Source organism: Tympanuchus pallidicinctus, unplaced genomic scaffold, assembly GCF_026119805.1.
Source record: "Tympanuchus pallidicinctus isolate F22 unplaced genomic scaffold, pur_lepc_1.0 scaffold2, whole genome shotgun sequence".
Classification (NCBI taxonomy): Eukaryota; Metazoa; Chordata; class Aves; order Galliformes; family Phasianidae; genus Tympanuchus; species Tympanuchus pallidicinctus.
Window position 1 is genome coordinate 44352196 of NW_026294721.1, and position 17939 is coordinate 44370134.

At 45.4% G+C, this 17939-nt stretch overlaps 1 protein-coding gene across 3 annotated transcripts in view; it reads left to right on the forward strand.

Annotated features, from left to right (window-relative positions):
* Positions 1-17939, forward strand: part of AFF1 (ALF transcription elongation factor 1) — a 54551-nt gene that overhangs the window by 6754 nt on the left and 29858 nt on the right. For all 3 annotated transcript variants that reach the window (XM_052683017.1, XM_052683018.1, XM_052683019.1), the window contains exons 2-3: positions 13275-13395; positions 13788-14693. In XM_052683017.1, the coding sequence (XP_052538977.1) occupies positions 13275-13395; positions 13788-14693 (1027 nt within the window). The remainder of the gene's footprint in view (positions 1-13274; positions 13396-13787; positions 14694-17939) is intronic.

Genomic DNA, 17939 nt, shown 5'->3' on the forward strand with positions numbered 1-17939 from the left:
CTCATAGTTCTCACACACCTGCTTTTCAAGCCTGCCGAGTTCCCTTTGGATAGCGTCCCTCCCATCTGTTGTATCAACTGCACCACTCAGCTTGGGGTCATCAGCAAACTTGCTGAGGGTGCACTTGATCCCATCATTTATGTCATTGATAAAGATGTTGAAGAGCAGCGGTCCCGAGATGGACCCCTGGAGGACGCCGCTCATGACAGCCTCCACCTGGGCACAGGGCCATTGACGACAGCCCTCAGGCTGCAGCCATCCAACCAATTCCTTATTGACCTAATAATCCACCCTTCAAATCTCTCCCGTTTAGAGATAAGGATGTGGCGGGGGCCCATGTCAAAGGCCTTGCACAAGTCCGGGTAGACAACATCAGTTGCCATTGGTTAATGTTTAATCTCTTTGGCAACAGCAAAACTCCTTCTCAGAACTGGAAAAAAAAAAAAAAAAAAAAAAAAAAAAAGCTTGCTTTGTTTTTTCCCCCTTTCTCTAAGTTGAATTGCAGGCATTATAGTTTCAAATACTAACAGCAGCTAGGACTTGTGTGTGTAGTGGTAAAAGGATTTTTGGCCCTCTGAAGAGTGGCACCTGGTAAGGAGTTAACTTTCAGTGTTCTCATGCTTCTGAAGTCTTTGTTTGTGCTTAAAAAGCGACAGAGCTTTTTTTAAACCACTTTTTTGCCAGTGGGGTTTAGAGGCTCAGCACCAGCCTGCAGCTCTTTCCCCAGGATCCTCTCTCCCAGCAGGCTGTGCCGCAGACGGGGATTCTGCTGGCAGACGGGAGGTCCTCTGGTGTGATGCAGCTCTCCCCATCCCCGTGCCCTCAGCAGCACACGCTGTTCTAGGAAGCGTTGTTCCCCCGGTGCCAGTAAGCCCGTGGCCGTGCTGTCCCAGCTGGCTGTCTGGAACGTGTTTCTTCATGCCTGCACCAGAACCATGTGTGCAGGGAGTGGGTCCAGGGGGTGAAGGGCAACATGGAGAGTCATCTGTCTCATTGCGACGGTTTCTGTAGATGAGGAAACAGAGGTGCCTGGTGTGTAAATCCCTGGGTGTGCAGTTGGAGAAAGCAGCTTTTTGCCTTGGCTCGCCCGGTCTGACATGAGCAATGCTCCAATTCCAAAAGCACATGAAATCTATGAGGTTGTTTAGTATGCATTATGCATGTGGATCTCTGAAAGCTCCCGATTTTCCATTTATTTAAATGCTGTTTGCCAGTGAGATGTTATACTTGGCATTTTAGTTCTGCAGATTTTTGATTTCAAAGTTGATATATAACTTTCTGCAGACCAAAGACACAGGGATCTCTTATTGCTGAGGGAATGTGATCGCTACACCAAGGTATTAGAGCACTGTTTATTAATTTATCTGCTTGCAAACCCCTATCCATTTTACACGGGCTGGATTCAGCATGTTGATACTAGGTTTGCTTTACCTAGCTAGATCTGTGAACCTCCTAAAGGTAAATGCTTGGCTCTGTAGAATAACAAAGGCTACATACTCATGTAGATTCCATTGAACTGCCCAGATCCTGGAGCAAAACAGGCATCAGATCTGTGTCCTGTTCTGAGAGCAGCTGGTCTCCTTTTCTCCTTATAGAGACACTGTAATAATGGGATGTGGTCGTTAGGGACTTTTTTTTCCCCATGCTGTTCTTCATGAAAATCAGTTGACTCATACGCTGAGGCATTAAAAATAACAGACCGAAAGACTCCCTAAACTGGCTGACATGGAAAAATTCAGCAACTTGGATGTTCCATCTTTGAAAAAAATACTTTAGGTCCATTAGTGATGTTATGTACAATATTCCATATATTTGTTACAAAAAAATGGTACCAGAACCCCCGGCCTTCTCCATTAAAGCATATACACAAGGGAATAACTCTCTGTCTTGTGTTTTTCCAGTGTGAGGAATTTTCAGTGTCATCAAGCTATCGCAGTGAAAATGGTGTGATATTGGAAGAGGCCAGCTGAAATTCTTCCCTCTTGGGAAAAGGCAGAGTTTGTGAGTTGGGTGGTGCAGTATAATTAAGAACTGGCAAGTAAGAAAGCTGAAATAAAGCTAATGATGCTATAGAAAGATGTGCCATCTAGTTGTAACATGCTTTTTGTAGGTAGCTTATGAAAACAAAGTCAATTCAATGGAGAAAACAAAAGCTTTACTTACTAGTCTTTCTTTGCAGGATGTGAGTTTGTATTGAGCAATGCTGCAGCCAAGAAGGAACCACTGGTAACTGCTGAAGGGTTACCCGACAGATGAATTCATCTGGTAAAACAAGCATCTCTGAACACAGAGATGGCCTTAAGGTTTGTGGATAGCCTTCTGCAGGCTGCAGCTTCTTGTGCAGAAGGAAACAACGCTAGTAACCTGGGTTTTGCAGTTTGGAGACATCCTGGGTGCAAAGCAGCACAGCCTGTTTGGAGGAAGAATTTAACTTAGGAAAGGAGAAGAGTTTTTCCCTCTGAAGTTGCCCTTAGATTTTGTGTTAGGTTTTTGGAAGGCAGACAGCCTAGAACTTCCTCTTCATGATTTTTCAGTAAGTGAAAACAGTTTGTCATTGCCACACCTTCTGCTGGTTGCAACTAAACCCACCTCAAGCTGGTTTTGGTGCTAGTAGCAATTGATTAAAATCTGTTTCCATGTGCTGCATTGTTAAACCAAACCAAACCCATTCCGTAATGCTTGTAAAGCTGGACACAATCTGGATTGATTCTTACGTCTAATGAGTATTCAGGCCTTTTGTGGACTGATCTTATGTCATTTTGGAGGTCAAATGCTGTTGTTTTGATGCTCACCCTAAGACTCCTGTTAAGTTTTTCCCGCTTGGTGGATAGGGGATGTGGTCACGGGGCAGATGGAGAAGTAGACAACTTCTGAGCAGGGGAGATGTCAGGAAAATTATCTCGTTATGGTCCTATTCCTTTGTTTGTAGATTAAATATCAAGGTAATGGTTTCCCTTTTTTTAATATCTTCCTTCGAAAATGTGCTATTCTCCACTCCTTCTGATTAAGGAAATTTACAGATGAAAGCTGTGTTTACTGGAGTATAACTTTAAAGACCATTTATGTGCAGCAGTCTGTGTATGCTCATTTCCAGCCAATCTGTCCTCTCCGTGTGTTGTAAGGCAATGGACTGCTTTTGACACCAAGAGGAGGAATTTGGATCAGAACCTCTTCATTTCCCTGTAGCTCTTGCCAGCAGTAAGCTGTTTTGGGGCAGGTTTGTGAAGCTCGGGCACCTGGCACTGGGCATAATACTGAGCAGACATGAGCAGAGGATGAGGAGGAATCTGGCAGCGTGCACAAAAGGATTTAAAAGCCATAGAGATTGGAGCTGGGACTTACTGCAAGGCATCAGCTCGGAGAGCCTAGGGGCAGCTCCTGCCCCATGCACAAGCGATGCATGGACCTCGCTGGGGTGAGGGACCCTAGGGGCAGCAGTACTGCTTTGCCCTGCAGCAGCTTGGTGCAGTTTTTCAGCCTTGGTTGCAAGGTGGTGTGAAACCACTTCAGTTATTGTCTCGGCTAATGTGGCTTACTTGTTTCTTGAAAGGATCTCAGTCCCTTAGAGGGCAGTGATCTGGAGAAGAAACCCTCCTGTCCTGCATATGGGTGTCTCCAGTGTCTCCCCAATTTTGCAAGCCTGACTCAAATCCTCTCCACAAGTGTTGCCTGTCCCTTGCTGGGTTACTCCCCACACTCCTGTGGTTGCATTGCCATCACCCTCAGCTGTTTTAAAGGAAACGTGAAACCAAGTAGAAACACAAAGCCTCATGGAGCAGTCTCTTAATTGCAGTGCTGCCAGTGGCTGCCTGCCCTGTGAACACTGTGCTTGCAGGGTGACGGTGAGGAGAGAGAGGAGTATGAAATGAAATACTCTAAGTGGTAAATTGCTGCCAACCTGAGCATCAGGCTAAGCGTGGCAAATAAACAGGCAATATCAGCACTTTTGGAGGTAGAAATTGCCTCATTTGGTGCAGTCATTGTGTGAGACACTTATGTTTTACCAGGATAAACACACAAAGAGTGATTAATGAATAGTGGCAAGATATCCATGCGTGAGCTGTCCTGAGGCAACCCAGAAAAAAGTATTAATCAACATATTTCCCAGTTGCTGGCAGCTAACTCCTGGTATGCAGCAGTTTGCCATTTCAGCTGGAAAATGCATTGTCCCTTGGCCTCACTGTACATGCCTTGCGCTGCTGTATGGGCTGTGAAAACCAGTGCATGGGTTTTCAGCTGTGGAGGGGCTGTGTTCAAAGGCACATTGACCTTAGAATGCCTTGGTATTGCTTTAAAACAAGCTGAGTATCAACCTGGCAGCACGTTTGGTTGTACAGCTGCACACTCTCCAGAGCAGAGCAGGCTTATCAGTCAGTATGTGCCCGAGGCAGCAGGTAAATATTTTGGAAGCAGCCCTGCTGGTTCCCACCAGTGCTCCCCTTTCCCAGTTTCCCTGTGCAAGCACGCACGGCTCTTCCTGCAGCAAACATTGTGCACACCGTAGGGCTGAGCTCTGGTTCCAATCTGGCTTGCTGTGCCAAGGGAAACATGCCATTCACAACCAGTGGTTTGCATGAAAGGAAGAAAATGGTCTTTTTTTAATCGATGGACTTCAAAGTTGTTCAACAGATCTATTTAGAATTGAAGGGAGAGGGATATTTGTAGCTTTTTTTAGTTGCTAATAGTGCTACTAGGCATGCTTCGGTACCTGCCTAATGCAGCCTGTCATGGGTTATTGCTGTGCGTGGCTTGAACGCCATCCAAGCCTTGGGAGTGACAATGAGCTGCTTTGTTACAGACAGCACAGCGTGGTCTGAGTGCAGTGTGAAACTCCAGTACGGAGCAATGCCCAGATAGACAGTGTGCGTGCCTCGGTGCAATCAAACGTGGCTGCAAACCATGGGAAAGTGAGCAGATGTTTCTGTGCGGAGATGGAAAACTTTGGACATAGTTGGGGAATCATTATAACCTGGCAGAGGCTGCGGGAAAGAGTTTTTAAATGGGCTTTTGAGCATATAAGCATATAATTCTGCAAACACTGCTAATCTCCTTCTGTTCCTGCTTAGTCCTTGCAGTGCAGATAAGACTTGTTCAACCTGTTACGTGGTACCTGCTGTTATGTAAGTGGAAAGCTACGAAGAGCAAGGAAATCTTTTCATTTGCTGCACAATTTGCCTGCTGCTGGTTACAGTGAAAGCATGAAATAATTTTAGCCTTCAGTAATCCCTGTTTTTTCCTAATTTATAGAATGGCCTGGGTTGAAAAGGATCACAATGATCATCTAGTTTAAACCCCCCTGCTACGTGCAGGGTCGCCAACCAGGCTGCCCAGAGCCACATCCAGCCTGGCCTTGAATGCCTCCAGGGTTGGGGCATCCACAACCTCCTTGGGCAACCTGCTTCAGTGTGACACCACCCTCTGTGTGAAAAAATTCCTCCTAATATCAAACCTATTTAATATAAAGTATTGTTAATAATATTTAATAATTAATATTAAATTACTATTTAATATTAATAAAATATTATAATAGCATTTAAGGAGCTGGCTCTATAAAATGATGAGCAAAAAAAGCACATCTCCTTGAATAATCTTAGCATAGCCTCAAAGCCAAAGATTTATTGCATTTGACTTCTTGTACCTGCAGTGAGCATTCCCATGTGCTAGAAAAACTGATGTAGAGCCAAGAAGTGTAAGATGTAAATCCTTGTTTTGCCTTGCAAAGTGGTTTCAGGTGGGTAATGAAACATTTTCTGATACTTAATAGCTGATAGCATCTGGATTTTTTTTTTTCCCTGTAGCCTACATTTTTCTTACGGTCTGTTTACTACTTGTGATTCCTGCGGGGCCCTGGGGAAACAGTGAGTTCCCCAAACTGTTGGGCTTTCCTTTAGTGATTGCTTTGGTGTGAGGTCAGGCATAAAAGGTTTGGCCCATTGGCCTGAAGAGGAGGTAGTTCTCTCATCATCTCAGGTCTCCAAGATTTACTTGTGCAAGACACTCTTCTGCAGCCTCTTGTAGGGAAGCAGAAACCTGATTTCACTGTTTAGTTCCCTGTTTGGTAGCTTGCTGCTGCAGACACATGGTTCTCTTGCTGCCCATAAGTGTGTTACAAATGAATTGATGGGCCTGAGCCACAACAAAAGCTATTCGGAGCAATATTTCAACGCAAATTTGGCACGGAGATAATAGCACAGAGAATTTGTGTTAGCTGCCCTAGCACATTCAGGCTGTGGGTAGCTCATTGAAGGGGCGTAGTTGGAAGACAGGCTACTTGTTTGGAAGGCCATGTGCTATGACTGCAGCCCTTCTGCAACCCGAGGTGCCTGCGGTACCCCTGGTTAGCACGCACTTTCTCTAGTGAGATTTGATCCTGGGCCGCTTCCTTTTAAGCTCACTTTGCATTGGAGCTGTGTGGTAATATTTAGACAAGGAGGAGCCCCATCAGCCCTGTGGAGAGTGCCTGCGGATAACATCAAAGCGTGCTTTCCAGTTGCCTTCCTCCTTATCTAGGAGAATCACAATGGTCGTTAGAGATAATTTCTCCCTTGCCCATTTATGCTTATTCTTTTAATCAGGATTCTCAATGTCTGACATTCAAAAGTTACCGAAGAAAAAAAAGATGCAGAAAAGTCTGGATTTATTTCTCCCTGTCTTCCTCCCTTCTTCTTTCTTCATATCATGCTTGCATTAATTGTATGGAGATGTGTGTGGCACTTGCTGAGCATTTCAGAACAGTTTGCTTTTTTTATGCACTATTTGGTAGGCGTCTGGACTCGGAGCTGCGAATGTTTGATCAGAAGTGGCCCTCACCAGACACCATGTTAAATGCAAACAGACTGCATTTTCAGCTTAAAAATCTTGCACTCGTTTGAAAAACAGGATTCTTGCATGTCAGTTGTGGTGTTTTGCTCTACTGCAAAAAATTACTTTTTTTTTTTGCTTTGTTTTGTGTTTGTTAAGTAGGATCGATTAGCACTCGTTAGCCCGGGGTGCTCCTAGAAGCCTTTCTGAAAAGCCTGTGGGCCTGCACGGTGTCTGACACAAGGGCTCAGAAGCAGTGAGGCGATGTGGGGCTGCAGGAAGGAAGATCCTTGTCTCTGGAGCGACTAGAGGCACGGGCTTCTCTGGCCTGCTTGCATTTTCCTCTCCTTCTCTCACCTACCCAGGAAGGCAGAAGTGCCTGCGGCGCTGGAAGGCGGTCAGACCGCATGCTTGGCTTGGGGAAGTCCTGAGCCTGGTGAGTTAGGCTGGTGTAGGCAGAGCACTGTCTCTAAGAGACAAAGTGGACAGGATTTATCATCGCTGCTACCCGATGATTTACATTTTTCACATTTCCTCCTTTGCCTGCGCATCCAGATCAAACGCAGCCTTGAATCTATCATAGTTCTGACGCCTGGCTGCTCTCCTTGTAATTACTCTTCACACATGCACACCTTCCTAGAAGCCCTCCTGGTGTATTTGCATTTAGATGGAGAAAGACAACTTTGGTCTTCCCTGCATAACTTCTAGTTAACGCCTTTGCTGGCTGCATTCTGTTAAGCTCAGTGCACTGGGATTCTTAGGAGGCAGCAGTTTGGTTAAGTGCTCTTACTGAAGACAGCTAAGTGGAGATTATATAAACGCTCATGGATGGGCTGCGAGGCCTCCATCTTTTGCTCTGCAGTCCGATGCTGTCAGTGTTGATGGTGCTGATGCAGAAAATAATTGACTGGCTGTGCCATCTGTTGCGCTGCTGCCGCATTTTTTGTCGTTGGTTTCTGCTCAAACTGCGTATGTACTGTGAAACAGTGTTTGATGATGTGAAAAGGACCTTAACAATATCCAGCAAGTCACAATGTGAGGGCATTACCATAAAGGAAAGGAAGGAAAGGTTGAGATGAGGCAAGTTGCCTGCTGTTCAGTGTGAATGTCACGTCTGTCTTTGATCTGCGTGTCTCCACCTCGTGGGGCGAGCTGCCTGGGCCATGCGTGGCAGCGTTTCTTTCCAAGTTAAACAAGAACATGTCCCTTGCTCTTGGGAAATGTTGATCAGCAGCTTCTCATCATAGAAGAGAGGCTGCCTTAATGACAAAATGACTTGAATAAATTAATGTTTTCCTGCAGTTGTGCTAAAAGGAAATGTTCCCTCTTAATGTTTATGAGGAAGAGGTTCTGCGTGTTTGGAGGGAGGCAAGCGTCGTTTGTGTTTGCTTTTAGCCTTTCCCCACCCCCTTCCCTACTACTGGAGTCATTCATTTTGGGGCCAGTAGCAGATCTGATTACAATTAAAGCAAATACACATTTTTAATTTCGTTTTGTTTTCATACAGAGAGCACCCAGAACAGGACGAGAGGCAGCTCTCCGTCCACAGCAGGCTATTTTCTGAGAACGGTGTCATGGGCCATGTAGTCACACGCCAGCATTTGAATCCGCATTAAAGACAGCGATGGCTCTGAGAACAGCTTGAGAGCACGCTGGCATCCTCATGGCTTGTGTTACAGACCACGATTCTGCTGTCAAACAGAGGCCTCTGTGCCCTGCTGTACAGGGCAGCGTTCAGCCCAGGAGCATTTGGCCATCTCTGTGTGGAGCAAAGCATGATTTAGGGGGTTGGGTTGTTGTTTTTTTCATTTGTTTTGGTTTTTTTTTCCTGTGGTGAGGAGATCTGTGCACGTTACTGTGCACAGCTTGCTTGCTGTGGAGCTCAAAACTCCAAAGGCAAATAGATCCACCAGCTGTTGGAAAGCAAGGATGGCTTTGGAGTAGGTTTCTTGACAGGCACACAGAGTTGCAGAGGTGATGGATGGCTGTCAGCTGGGAATCACTGCTGTGACATGGAGCAGCCAGGGGAAACAGAGCAGAATTGATACTGTGCTCACTTGCTGACTTGCAAGCCCCATGCCTATCTACTAGCCCTGCAGCAGTGGCATGCCCCTCTGCTTTCAGAGTCAGGGAGAAGGCATCATGGCGACTCATGGCATCCTTCCCTCCTGCGTCCCTCCTCCTCTCCTGTTTCCAACTTTGTAAAAGGAATTTATTGCTGGGAAGCGAGCTGGGGGTCAAGGAGGGTTCAGGGAAAGAAAAGATCTTAAAAGGGCTCACTGCTGCTGCAGCAGGCAGCACACAAAGTGTGCTGCACTCTGTTGGGATGCAGATAGGGAAGAGTTGTGTTTTGGTAAATACTGTGGCTGCAAGAGATGCAAGTTACAAGTGTGTTGGGCTTTCCTTTTGTTTGAATGTAATCAGGAGCTCTGAGGAAAACAGTTTGATTGCTCTGAATCTGGATGCTTGCCAGCCCAGAAATAGAAGGATATCCATAATCCACTGGGGATGCAGCACAGGGCTTGGGTAGAAAACATTTTGCAAGGTCAGGCTATGTGGCTTGGATTTTTTTGTAACTGTTACTGTTAGATTGAATGTGAGTGTTCTGCTTCTGCAGCTCTAAGCCAAGAACTTGTGAGATCATTATGACAGGGCATGATGTAAAGGACATCTTTCTGGGAGGACAAACAGAAGAAGCCCTTAGGGTTTTGGCTGGTGTTCTCAGTACCTCTCACTGGTGTTCTTCTGCATCCTTTCCTATCAGTTTCTGCTCCCATATGTATATGTACATGCATTGTATTTTATCTTAATAGATGTAGTGTTATTGCTGGGAGAGCTTGTGGTAAAGAGGATTAAATATACCTGTGGTACAAGAAGTGATGTGCTGCTAATGCTTTCATTTGCAATTAATGCTCAGGAACTCAAAACAGTTGAGTTTTTTAGGTTTGCTGCTTTTCTTTTTCTCTGTATTTTTTTTTGGTTGGCAAACCACTGAAGCTGAGCCTTATGCAGCATCCAAGTGGAGGATGCTTTGCTTGCGTGTACCCAAGGTCAGTTTTGTTTCACATAGCTGAAGAATACTTGCCCATTGCCTGACATGAGATCCCTTGAAGCCGATTAGAATATTTTTGCCATTTTCAGTGGGTTTGGCTCAGCTTCCTCTGCAATTTGGAACAGAATTTGATCAGAATTTCCACTTGTTTGTTCTGCAGCAGGGCCCAGCTGTGAAGTGATTCAGAATCTCAGCAATCTGCCAGCCAGGGAAATACACACGCACTGGTACCGGTGTTCAGGGATTATCGCTCTTTTCACTCTTAATTTGCTGATGATAGTGGTGTGATCTTTTGTTCTTTCCATCTCAGGTTTTCAATTACTGCTGCAGGTACCTCACTGAACAATAAAACAGATGGTAAAGAGATGTTTTGTGCTCTAGTAGTGACTTTAGAGGCTTTTAAAGGTAACTGAGATTGTTGTGGTCTGGAGTAGGCCTGTTGGGAGGGGAGGAATTACTCTTTTAGCTGTGAAAACACTCCCCAAGAGGCTTTCGCTTGACTTTGTGGCTCTTCCATCTTCCTGTCCAGCCAAAAGAGGTGAGCAATCTCTCACCTGGGGAGGTAAAACAAGATGTAGCATCTGCTGCTGCTTTTGTCCTTTTGTATTGTTTAGATGCATATTTTAAACAGCTCTTTCTCAGCACCGAGCTGTGCGAGCTCAACGACCCATGGCTGGAGGCCTGGATTGGAGATGCAATTAAGTTTATCAGCAAAATATGCTTGGGGAAAGGTAGTGCAATATCTGTGTATCCTCTAGCCCTGTCAACACTGTCAGAAGCTCAATAAGTACTGGGAGAAAACAAACAAAACCAAGCATGTGTATGACAGAGTGCTCGATATTTACTTGTGGACCAAGACAGAAATAGCCACAGGGCAACCTGAGTCAAAATGCCTATCAGGAGGCATGAAGAGAGGGAAGGAGCTTAGCTCTGAGTACTGCTGTCACATTCCAAATAAAGCAGATACCCTTTATTTTTGCTAATTTCCTCTCTGTGCTGCCGTGTGCACAATGATGAAAACGGTGGCTGAGAGCTGCCAGAGGAAAGCTTGGCTGGGAGAATGGCTGGTGCTAAAGGAGGTGAAAGAAATGGCAGCCTGAGATGGGATTATGTCCAAAAGGTGCCTCTGCTATTTTCCCTGGGAGGTGTGTGTGTGTGATGAAACAAAACTATGTGGCATGTGGCCAGAATGAGCGAACATGCATTGTGTGCAAGCACTTCCAGGCCTGATTCCAGGTGGCAGCAAATCTCTGCTTGGATCATCAGGAAGAGGAGTGCATTGTAATTGTATTTCTTGCCACTGGTGTGGCTGGGATGGGGAGGGACTTTGGGAACTGCATGTTCCTGTTGGGTCTTTGTCATGGAGCTGAGCATTGTTGGTAGCCAGTGCAGGGTGCTGGCTTCCACGTGCAAAAGTTAGGGCAGTGAAGGTGCTGGTGAGTCCAAAGAGAGCTATTCTTGCAAGAGAGCTGTGCAACCTGCAGAGGAAGCCAGCAAATGTGGGATGAGGTGTCTGACTTCCCCATTGCCTTACCTTCTGCAACTACATGGGAAGTGAGCTGGGGGAAAGAGGAGCTGCCTCCAGGTCAAGTCCTGCTCATCTAACAAATGTGCTCTGCAGTTGGTGTCCGTGTCCCGAAATGCGGCCGTAATCTCATGATGTGTACAGGGGGAGTTTCAGAGGTCCACTTTGTGCTAGCAGACAATGTCTTAGCTGTTAGATCATCTTCTGGGGCTTTTCCATGTTTGCTCTAAAGGGAATTTCTGTGAGTTTATATGAAGAATATTTACAGAATCTTTTTCTACTTCCTGGAATGCTTGGAAGGTGATGTTTCACTCAGTAAAAATTTTCCAGATAACTCAGACAGAAACGTTTAGAAAATACTGTCAACACAAAATGCATTTGTTTAAGAAATCGCTTGCACACAGTTTTGAGTAGTGGATGTAGCCACAATTTCTTCTAGCTCCCCCTATCAGTCTTCCTAATTTGTTGTCTTCTGCAGTTGATATGTTGCGTATCTGCCAGCACTCATAAGGCAGCTGTGCAGCAAATTAATGATACGTAGGACTTTTTTTTTTTCACTTGCTAGATGCCATCAGATGCACAGAGGAGATGTTTCTCTTGCATATTGTTTTTAGCAGATAGGTTGTATGTTTACCAAACCAGTGATGTGTGATTCCTTTTTATTTTTTAACTTGCATTGTTTTCAGAAGAGTAGTGCTTACTGGAAGCTTCTGGTTTTGCTGTGTTTGGGAACAGTCCAGCACCAGCAAATTTGGAAACTATTTTAAATGTGCATAGTTTAACCCCTAAATATGTTTATCTGTCTCAGTAGAATAAGTACCTCCTTGCTGCAGTTCCATTTATGGAAATTTCCCACTCGGCAGCATGATTTCCAGAGCTCTCTCGAAGTCAGGAAAACCACACCGCAGCAGTCAGACCTATTCTCTGGGGACAACTGAATTTTGAGTATTTGACAGCGTGTGATGGCTGGGGAGGCATCAGTGTGGGCAAGATGCGATGATTCCTTGCCAGACTGGGACACATCAGAAGTCAAACTAAGAAGGTTTCACATGTCCATATCTCCACAATCCATGTCTCACACACACAGTAGGAAGACTCCATGGAAAACCAGACATTGCAAGATGAAGCTCTGCTGTGAGGCACAATTGCAAAGTAAGGAGATCCACTGCTCTAACATTTATAGATACCTGGCAAGACGAATCTCATTGGCAAAGTATGCAGACACAAGCATTTCTCTTCTTCACCACCATACTGCCTCTTGTAGAAATGCAGCTTGCAAAGTCTGGTTTTCCATGGAGTCTTCCTGCTGTGTGTATGAGACAGCTTTATTGCTGTTGTGATGTAAGGCTGGTAAAGTGAGGGGAGTGTCTGTGGTTCATGAAGACTGGAGTGCTCCTGTGTTGGGTTTTCCAAATTCCTGGGACCCTCTCTTTAAACATGATTATATGATGACTTTAAATGCAACTGCATGGTTTCCTAATTAAGCACTGAGTACCCATGTGGGGGTTTTCAAGCCAGTTTCTAAAGTTGGTAAAGTTCAAACTCTGAAATTGATTTTTCTCCCAAGTGAAGAACTGAAGTAATGAGTAATACTTCTCAGACTGCTTTTCACTATTAAATGGATGATTATTTTTTCCTTCTTCCCACCTTTCTTGATAAATGGTGTTGGCAGTGGAAATCCGTGAGAAGGATACATTGTGTATGTTGTATGTTACATGGTGTTGCAGTATTGCAAATACTAGGCGTGACCAATTTATTGCCTGTAACCAACCTGTGCATTTCAAGATGCTGTGCTGGATGTGTTGCCTGAAAACAGAAGGTTCCGCACAAAGCGGATATTCGTTGATAAGACGGCTGTGAAACATTAACCACTCTTTCATTCTCTCTTTCCTAAAGCTTGTACAATGAGGACAGAAACTTGCTGCGTATACAGGAGAGACAGAGGCGGAATCAGGAGGCTCTGCAGGAGCAAGACAAGTTCCCTGAGAACACCCCACTCTTTCCTGAGCCGTACAAGGTAGTGGTGGGGGGCTGCATGGTGGTCCCATCTGCTCACCTGGGGATAATAGTGTGTGCACTTAAAATTGGGCTTCTGGTTGGGCAGGTTCTTTTGGGGGTCTCCTGAAGTCTGGGATTTGGTGGGAGAGTTCTCACAAGTGGCTGGGCTACACACCTGTTTACAGCTGTGGTTGAAAACAGGTGTGCCTTCAGCATCTGCTCCAGGGAATAATACTGATAAGAGCAGCAAGATCTGCTTTGCAGAGGCTGCCTGCAGGAACAAGTTGACCTTGATAGCTTAACTTGTGGTGATTAAAATAAGATCTCAGAGGGTATCCCTTCTTGAGCTGGATCTAAGGGATTGGTTTTTTCTGTGCTTTTCAGATTTCCCACTCTGTTTTTCTGTTTCAGACTAATAAAGAAGATGAGTTGTCAAGCCGTATTCAGAATATGCTGGGCAATTATGATGACTTGCAGGACCTTATTAATGACAGGTGCCATCAGAATCTCATAGGGATACCAGAGTGCGACGTTCCTCAGATCCCACAGAGAAAGCCCAATCGCCCATCCTTCCCTGAAAAGACCAGCCGTGCATTATCATCTTCATTCCACCATGCAAGCCACTATCCACACATGGGACCTCCAGTCATTGCTCCTCCCCGCCCAGGCCACTACGCTCCCCACCAAAAGGCACAACCAGGAACAGGACCAGCTCCAGGCTGGCATGCCAAGAGTCACAGCTCGTCCAGCAGCTGGAGCCAAGGTCAGGAACACAAGCGTGGCAGGCTGGACAGTCATGCCAGTTCTCACCACAACAGAACTGACAGGCATTCTGGTGGTGGAGGTCGTGCTTCTGAGCCTCAGGCCACTCTTTTGGAGCTTTCCCCGTTGCTGCCATCTTTGTCTTCTCCAGTGGCACCCCTGTCACCTCTACATTCCATCCAGCACACTAATTCCAAGTCACAGAACAGCAGCAAAGGTCATGGGCCAGCCTACACTCAATCACCTCAGGGCCGAGCGGTGGGCTCACGGGAGAATAAAAGTCAGGACAACTCAGCCGTTATCTTGGCTGGCACCACTCAGCCTTCCTCTCAACCCTTTCCCCCACCTTTGCCATCAAAAACCAGTGCAATGCAGCAGAAACCAACTGCCTATGTCAGACCAATGGATGGCCAAGAGCAGGCTCCGGTGGAGTCACCCGATCTCAAGCCTCTGCTGGAGGAATACCATGGTGAACCGTATGAAAACATCTCAGATTTGAAGTCAAACACCAAGGTCAAGTTATCCAAATTGAACATCTCTTCTGAGCCCATTGAGGTGAGTGCGACTGTCAGAGGGCTTTGTTGCTGGCAGGATTCAGCTGTGGGAAAGCAGGGCATTGAATAACAGAGGCTGCTGAAGCACTGGCGGCTGTGCATGTTATCATGTCTAGAAGGTGCATTTTAAGGTAGGATTCTGCTCAGTTTTCTCCTGGATGGGACAATGAAGAGAGAGACCTCCTTTGCTGGTACATCAAGTTTTATAAAACAGCATTGTTATGCATGGTTTGGGGAGCATTACTGTGCTCATCGTTAGGCTGCTCTGTGTCCTGTGACATGTGGATCTCCCAGTGCTGATTTCTGAGATGTTTGGATGAGGAGACCTATGGAGGCACTTTTAGAATTGCATTTTGACTTTCTAATAAAAAGGAATAGGGTGGATGCCGTCTGCTTTTCCTGGTAAAGTGTGTTGGAAGATGTTTTGATCAGCTGCAAATAGCTGTAGGCAGTTTCATGTGGAAAAACAGGAAGCTGGTAATGCAATATTGTCAAGAAGTTGTGAAAATAGTTTCATGCTGAGAGACAGTATTTGCTTCAATGTTGATTTGGCGTAACGTATCATAACTCAAAATGGGAAGAGCAGTGTGTTCTGAAGTTGGTTGTTTGCTTGACCAGATGTTTTACTCCTAAGGGGGTAGGGTAGTAAAGCAACGTGGAGCCTTATCTTCTTCATTACCCATTCCTCATTACCCAGAAGTTTAAAAGCAGAAACTCACTTTATAATTGTACTTTTAAAGCCTGTCTTTTTAGTGTGTTTATTTTTTTCTTCAGAGAAAAAAATGCTTATTTGTCAGAAATGAGACTTCTTGTTCTCTCTCAGCTCTCTTGGCTCCATTTCTACATCCGTCTTATCTTTTTTCCCCATCCAGTTGATCTCTGTGTTACCTTGTGTGTGCATCTGCAGTAATCTAAGCTAAGATGGGGCGGCTTTGGCGATGATGCTGTCTGCTCAGTGACCTTCTTTCCACTCACTTTCCATTAAACACATATCTCTGGAGCTCAGTGCATGTCAGAAATCCTGCACCCTAATGAGGCAGAAGTGCTGTTGGTCTGTGGCCTAAGAAGAGCACCATAGAAAGGGAATTGAAACTAATGCAGGGAATGATTCTGTGCTAGACAAAACTCTAATTCCAATTTCATTTACGTGGTTGGGTACCTGGATAAGCTCTGTGCTGGATGCACGGTGAGATGGGTGGCAGGGGTGAGAGGGTGGCCTGTTTGCTTTTAGGAAGCAGCTTCTTCCCTGTGATGTCCTTTGACGTGTTTAGGAAAGCCGTGTCTTCTAGCATGTGTTTTGTGGTTAATTGAATTTCAAAGGCATCTATCACCTGCAGTTGTGGATTCATTTTGGGCAGCTCCTGCTCCTGGCAGCACTGAGGAGTTGAGCCTTTCTATCTGAACGGATGAGCAGATCCACTGCAGGGCAGGTGAATCCACAGCAGATACCAGCAGTAACTCACTTTGCATTCACATACAGAAACTCAACATTCCTCTCTTGTCTGAATAAAAAACCTTACGTTCGGTCTTTGTCCCCTTCCTATTACTTCCTTTTACAAAGACGGTGGTGTCATAAAGGAAATAGGCTTGATGGCAGGGCCAGGAATCAGCAAGGCTTCTATGAGAGACAGTGTTGATAAATCCTGAAGCATTCTTAAGGGTATAGAGTCTAAACAAATGTGCAGCACTGGACTTTTTTTTCCTGCCAGTTTTATTAATGTTGGTAGGTAGCTCCTTTTGTCCCTTATAATGAAACCATCACGGGATGACTCTTTCACCTACAAAGTGAGAAGTAAATTGAGAAGCAACTCGCTTAACAAATGAGGTTGATTTCTCTCCCCTTTTTTTGGTTTGTTTGCTTCTGTTCGTTTGTTTTGGATCATAAAGTTAAGTGTTTCCCCACTACCCACTTCATGGTCAGAGGTGTTGGATGGGATTCAAGAAGGGTTTCCTTGCTTCCCAAGCATTGCATTAATTTGTCTTTTTTTTGATTCACAACTACAAAACAGGGGGTCAAACATGAATGACTGTTGTTATTCCTGGATTCTCAACTTAAGGCCCTGGGAGCAAGGAATGCTCTTGTTAAGCAGTAAAGTGCATACCTGCAGTTGTGATTGTGATTAAAATCTCCAAACCTCCATCTGTACAGTGTGGACTAATGCACAGTTTATAAAGAGTGAATGAATACATTCAGATGCAGCACTGGGGGAGGGGGATCAAAATAAAATGAAGTCTGTCCTGAAAGGGTGGTGTTATTATTATGATCTAGGGCACAAGGTAATACTCTGGGGAAGCAGTATGGTTGATAAGCTGCTCAGTAAAGCTCCAGCTGTCCCTTAGAAAGCGGAGAAGTGTATATATGACACAAAGATAATGTGAGGACAACTTCACTTTCCACATTTCTCCTGGGCACTTGGCCAGGATCTCTTAACTGCAGGACAGCAGCACTGTGTGGACTGGGACATACGCTCAGCCTCTCCCAGTTAAAGCACACACTCTAGTAGGAAGCGTTAGCACTTGGTACTTGGTTACTTGATCGTAACCTGGGGTTACAATCAAGTGTGTCTTGAGCAACATGGCTCCTTTGGTTTCCCTGTTTGTAACCCTTGCATTGGCACGACTCAAAAGAGGATTAGAACTCTGATATTACAGGCTGTGTGCCCATATCCTACCTCTGAAGAATTATTTTTGGCTCCTACAGGCAAGTCCCATCTTCTGCTGGAAGGGATTAACCATTGCTGTCATTGCTTGCGCCTTTGTACACAGATAGCAGCTGCTTTGATTGCAACTTTAGGAAAGCAACGATTCAGTGAAGGGAGCTGATTGCATAGAACTATCTATTAAAAAATTAGCATGGGAATGGAAATAACCAAGGCTAACTGTGGCTGAGTGCTGCAGCTGCATTAGCTGCTGTGTTTTGCCAGGCAGCTCGTTAGGGCAGAAGGCCTGCAAGGGGAAATGAGCTGCCGGCTGCTGAGGAACAGGGACTGCAGTGGTGGCTACATAGCAGCATCTCAAAGAGGGAATTGCTGTGAGGAAAAGCAACAGGTGAAAGCTTGGGTTCCTTCTGTGCAGGTTTGTGGCTTATAACGAGAGGCACTCTGTGCTGTTTGTGTGAGGGTCACTGCTCAGTGTTGTAAACAGCAATGTGAAAAAGGGTGATCTGGAAAGGCTGAGAGCCTGTGACAGCCAGGTCTTCCGGCAGGATGACTTTACAGCCAACCAGAGGTAGCTTTCATTACTGGCT